General features: G+C 27.2%; 1 protein-coding gene across 1 annotated transcript in view; it reads left to right on the top strand.

Annotated features, from left to right (window-relative positions):
* Positions 1 to 1,167: 1,167 nt before the first annotated feature.
* LOC143190786 (fatty acyl-CoA reductase wat) overlaps positions 1,168 to 6,000 on the top strand; it is a 31,329-nt gene continuing 26,496 nt past the window's right edge. The window contains exons 1-3 of the mRNA XM_076395352.1: positions 1,168 to 1,271; positions 5,129 to 5,330; positions 5,380 to 5,496. Of these exons, the coding sequence (XP_076251467.1) occupies positions 5,142 to 5,330; positions 5,380 to 5,496 (306 nt within the window). The 5' untranslated portion in view covers positions 1,168 to 1,271; positions 5,129 to 5,141. The remainder of the gene's footprint in view (positions 1,272 to 5,128; positions 5,331 to 5,379; positions 5,497 to 6,000) is intronic.

Below are 6,000 nucleotides of genomic sequence, written 5' to 3'. Positions count from 1 at the left end.
TCTGTAATATGTTTAACTGTTGTTTGTTAAGCTGTAAGAAAACAGTTTCCAAATACAAGTTTTATATATAAGTGTGGAAGATCACATTTCCTCGTGAACTAAGTGATTCATATTTAAGGTTTGATTTACTATAAACAAAGTCGGTTCTTTTTGGCCAATCTTTAACTTCATAGTGGTTTTAATTCAGCACAAACTTTCCAGTTGTATTGATTAAGTTTAAAATTAGTTTCATTTTTTATATGTTTCTTTTAAAATCACTGGATATGCAATAGATATGGAAGTAGTACAGCTTTTATTAAATTTCTTAAATATTATTCACACTACTAAGGAACGTAAAGTGTTAGAAAATAATATTAATAGACAATGTTTTTAACAATGAAATAGGGGATTTAAAACACGTACTCTTATTTGAGTTAGAAAAACTGTGCCACACAGTGTTATCATTGGCAGGTAATCTATTTTTTGTAGTGTTTCATTTCATAGTTATTTCCATAGTTTAATTAACAGCTATTTATGCTCCATTTATAGTGTGCAAATATGGTCACAATGTTACTTCTTCATATTTAGGGTTATCAGTAACATAAAGTAGCTAAAATACTGGTTTAAAGATACTACCTTGCTATATTCGTCGCAATCTTGCGTTTCTTATTCTGTAGTGACGAATACTATTATTTTACATTTAACTGATTTTTCTGCTTGATGTATGAACTAATTACATTTCATTTTACCTTTGCTTACCAAGAAATTGTACTTAATTTGTCAAATTTTCTTATAATGATGGCAATAGTCGGTCGATTAAATAATACTAAAAAATAATCCCAAATCCCCAAAGACACCCCCTTTATTTTTAAGTACCACTTAGGGTCTATTGAATTATTAGCGGTATTAGAGCTCTAAGGACGTTGTTTGTAAGGAGTAGTGATAATTTCGAGTGTTTATTTGAAGCTTTGTGAATAAAATAGAATGTTTAGATGCGCATAACTGGTAACTAATGACGTTGATACTCATTTATCCATAATCTATAAGCAGGACAGTTAACGTAGTTACCGCTCAAAACGATCGATAAGAGAACTAATTCCGAGAAATAAAAATTGCACCCCACCTCTACAACTCTTCTTAATATTTAATTAAATCTATAATAGCAATATCAATTCGTTTCGTGCTTTACAATCGACCACCTCCATCATAGAACGTTTCCGTCCAATATCACCAGCTGTCGTTTTTAGTTTAGCTCCGTTTTGTTGGCGTTTCGGGTTGTAGTATATTATTTGGTATGTATTTAAGAAACATTCTAGCTAAAATAATTGTTCGATATTCTTTTTTTTGCATTCTCCTATTCGAAATATTAGGGCAATTATTTTTTGAGTAATAGAGATTTAAATTGAAATATAACTCGAAATATTTAATAACTCCCATATGCTAAACCTCTAAAAAATCATAAATATAAAAATGTTCATGCTAATTATAATTATAATTATAAATAATAGTTTAAATTTCCTTTTTGCTACTTCTTATGGTCTATTTCGGTTTTGTTTTCTTATGTCAAATATTTATTTCAAGTTCAACTCCTCAACAATTGTATTTCAACATGAGAAATAAATCTAGAATGTGTATTGTTGCTTAGTGTCAATACTTTGTTGCTTGCTTTATTGCATGTTGCTCATTCAGGTCATATCCACCAAACTTACAAACATCTTAATACAATTTTAAACAAAATTAACTACACAGCTCATGATTAGATACTGTGTCGAGATTTAAAAGTTGTCTGTATGTTTCTTTTTCACGGCAGACAGTGGACCAAAGAATGAACATTGGTCCAAAAATTAATGACCATAAATAAAACATTTGAAAGACGAGAAAAACGACATAGTATTCGAGCAGATACCAAAAATATTATTTGCAGGTCTAAAGACCCCCAGTATAAGAAAAACTTGGATATCGCTTAAAGAAGTTGTATTAATTTATTTTATCTAAGGTGCTAAACAAATTTGGTTCCCTAATGAGCCTTTATTATGACTTCCATCAGTTCCACTTCCACTTCCACAGGAATATTCCGTTATTACACAATCACCTTGGCTTTTTACCTGAAACCTTAGGCAATATGAGAACAATTTATATAACATACCGACAAATAAGTACAGTCTGTTCAAAGTTATTTTGTACATACGTCATTTAAATTTGTGACATCGAAACGTCGCAATGTTGCCTCATCATCTCTGAGTTTTTAGTCTGAGTTTAGCCAGACTGAGCCTTTGACATAAAACAAAATTCTAATCTAAATAAAATAATTGAGCAAAAATGTTATCAAATATAATTTATTTTAACATTATAGTACATCTAAACACTGCAGTTAATTATACAGTCACAATAGTTTATAGGTTAGAGCTATAACTTCTAATTACTATTGCTTATAAAAATTTTGCATACGTCTGACAACCGGACGACTTTGACAGACTCATTTGCTTACGGGCTTGAACTAATTAGATAGTATCGTGTCTCTTTTTAACTAGAATAAAATGAGAAGGATATATTGTCTGATTCTAAAACGAATTTACAAATTGCGGCAGGCAATATATTGAACATCTTGATGACGTATGTACAAAAAAACTTTGAATAGATTATACATATATTCGCAGTTTTTGAGATATATGATACACGTTATACATTAATCATAGATAGCCATATATGATTTCTATATTTGAAAGTTCTTGATATAAATAGTATAAATAAATCATAGATATATTGGTATAAAATAATTTTATAAATATTTTTGTTGGTATTTGTATTTTTAAATAATATAAATAAAAAAAAAAAAAAATATATATATATATATATATATATATATATATTATATATATAAATACGTACATAACGTCCCGTACAATGAAAATACATGCAACACATTCTTCTTATTATACAACACATTTATAAGGTTAATGTTAAAAATTCTAAATTTATGAATAAGTATTAATATAATACAATACAATAATAAGTACAAATACAAAATATTATGAATGACGCATTTTTTAACATTATATTGATATTTAAGTTCTTTTACATGAAGTACTATTTTGCAACATTTATAAATTTTTAGTATTAAGAGTTCGTGTAAATATCAGTAATAATATTAATATTAAGTGTTTTAAAAACTAAGTTCACATTAATCATAGTATGACTAGTTTCCTTTATCTTATAGTTTTGTCTTAACAGTGTTATTCAATAACAGGTCTAAAAATCTCAAACTTCTCTCTTTTCAGAAATGTATTTATTATTATTATTATATTATAAACTCTTCTTGCTACAATAGAAGAAAATTATATGAACATTATTAAGACAAAATATTCTCACATCAACATTATAAAATATTCGGTTCCTCCTTCAAAATTAAGTTACAGTTCAAAAATATTGATCACAAAAAAAATTACAAAAAATATTGATCAAACATTTTGACCTATATTATTCTATATCACACAAAATGTTTTTAGTGCAATATTAATGAAATAAAACATTGAATTATTTGTTAGTAATATTGATTATTTTTACTTATTAATTATTATCGTTTTGTGAATAATATCTAATAAAAAGGAAAAAATCTATTTTTAATTGCAATTTTTATCATAAAAATATATATTAAAAAATGACTCATAGGAAGTCACATTTGGAACAGATCAACAGTTCTTTTGTTAATTTTCAATAACCATTTTGCATAAATGTCGCTAAATTTCTTTTATGCAGTGTTGAATCTTTGCCTCCGAATAATCTCAATTGAAATCAAAAATCTCTGACCTGGAAACATCTCATAAAATAATTGAGTGATTCCATAGACTATTTTCAATAAATTCAAACCACATCAATATCATCGAATTAGGCAGAAAAAATTAATTATCACATCGCTGTATCGAATACCACCAATAATATTTACCCTCATTTTCGCAAAAAGAAATCCCAATGCAATGATACAATGTACATTAATATTTAAGTTCTACCGGCAATCTTCAATTAAACATTCAGTAGATTTATCATCATCATTTGATCCAGTCCTCAATTTTCCTTAAAAAACCTTATTCAACAATAATGTAAATGTAGTAAATATTTGTCTTTTAACCCTAAACTGTCAGCTATCGAACTGTTATTACAGCATATATGACGGTAAATTCAGCTCTTTCATAAATTTTGGCAAATACTGTCTTCCTTCTCATATACTAATAACAAAGAAACTTCTATTTTAACCTCAAATGGATATATTATATTTAATAATTGTTTCAATGGAACCAGACCTTCATCCAAGTTATGTACAGTATGTTATTACTAAATATCATACGTACTAAAATAATGACAGTTTTGTGTAATTATCATATAACTGTAATACTTCTTGATTGCAACATATAGCTTTTATTCTAAATATAAACTCACCATAATTGCAATTCCTAGTAATACTTTTTTTAGGTCAACTATTATTTAATTTACATCAATTTAATATTTTTTATCATATATTGCAATATTTTTGAACATTAGTTCAAGTGCTTCAGGCTACTTTATTATATAATTCTTAAAACTGGCTCTATTGTATTTCATCAAATACCATATAATTTCAATTAACAAACTTTTATTACCATCTTCATGAATATAAACATTTTTTTCGGACACAATTATTCGTTAATGTTTTACCTTATCGTGTAATAAAGCATGATTTTCGTCATAATGGCACAAAACATTTTAACATTATAGCAATCTTCTGTGTCGTTAAAATCCTTTGTAGCTCGATGACACCTCGAAATCCATAAAATACTTCCAGGAGAAGCATCTATCAAAATGTCCATTATGCCTGGAGCTGTATATCTCGCCGATGCTTCATCTTATTTTTAGGTAGAAAAAATCTCAAAGATTTATATAATATTTATGAAATTTATATTATAGTTTGTCAATTAGTTATTAAATGATCAATACATTCATTTATGTTAATATTAAGTATATGCTAAGGCTAAGAATAAGATGAACTTTTAGTGTATTTTAGTGGAACAAGTGTATCGTAATTCCATTAAATACAATGATAGAATAACTTATCCACTGATTACTGCGTCGTGTTTTATTTATTTTTCAATCCTTTATCATAACATTAATTTTTCAGGAAGTAAATAAATATGACAAGCCACATTAAAGAATTTTACAAAGGCCAAAACATACTCCTCACTGGTGGAACTGGTTACTTTGGAAAAATGATTATCGAAAAGTTATTGAGGTCCACAGAAGTTAAGAATATTTACTTAATAGTAAGGGGCAAAAATGATACGGACTGTGAAGAACGTGTTGCCAGTATACTGAAATCAGAGGTAAATATTGCTGAATCTCTAAAACAAATAAGAGACTATATTGTTTCAGATCTTTGCTAACACGGATGAGAAACATTTCTTTAGCAAAGTTCATGGTATGGATGGGAATATGACCAAACTGTGTGTGGGGTTGTCGAAATCAAATATTGAATTTATTAAAAATCATGTAAGTATAATACAACCATTAAGTATACTATATATAATACTATCATTAATTAGTCCTAACAATTAAAAATACAATTTTTGTCAAATATTTATAGCTTCGGCATATTCTTGTTCAAAAATCTCGACAAGTAGTCTATAAATATGGTATAAAATTTTACACTATATTATACTTTAACAAAACACCTTTTTTATCTAACATTTCGATGTACCAATAGAAAGTCAAACATCTAAACATTTTTAATTGACTTATTATTTCTTATAGTTACATTTCCTAGTCCTAAATATTATTTTCAGATTCACAAATGGCAACTCTATCCAATAAATGATTCACTCGACTCATTAACAAATTCGTAAACAAGACATCGTTTGATGTTCAGCCTTTTGGTAACTATTCTGTGAATGGTTCAAGTTTTCTTTATTATCAATGTTTAATTCAGTGTAGTTTAGCTGATATTAATAAAACTTATTGAAACATATTCCTAAACTTGGTTCCAAAAGGAATTAA

This window comes from Rhynchophorus ferrugineus, unplaced genomic scaffold (genome assembly GCF_030347505.1).
Source record: "Rhynchophorus ferrugineus isolate W39M unplaced genomic scaffold, kcgeb_rfMv2 rfM2, whole genome shotgun sequence".
Taxonomy (NCBI): domain Eukaryota; kingdom Metazoa; phylum Arthropoda; class Insecta; order Coleoptera; family Curculionidae; genus Rhynchophorus; species Rhynchophorus ferrugineus.
The sequence above is the reverse complement of the archived record's forward strand: the minus strand, read 5'-3'. Positions and strand labels throughout refer to the sequence as shown.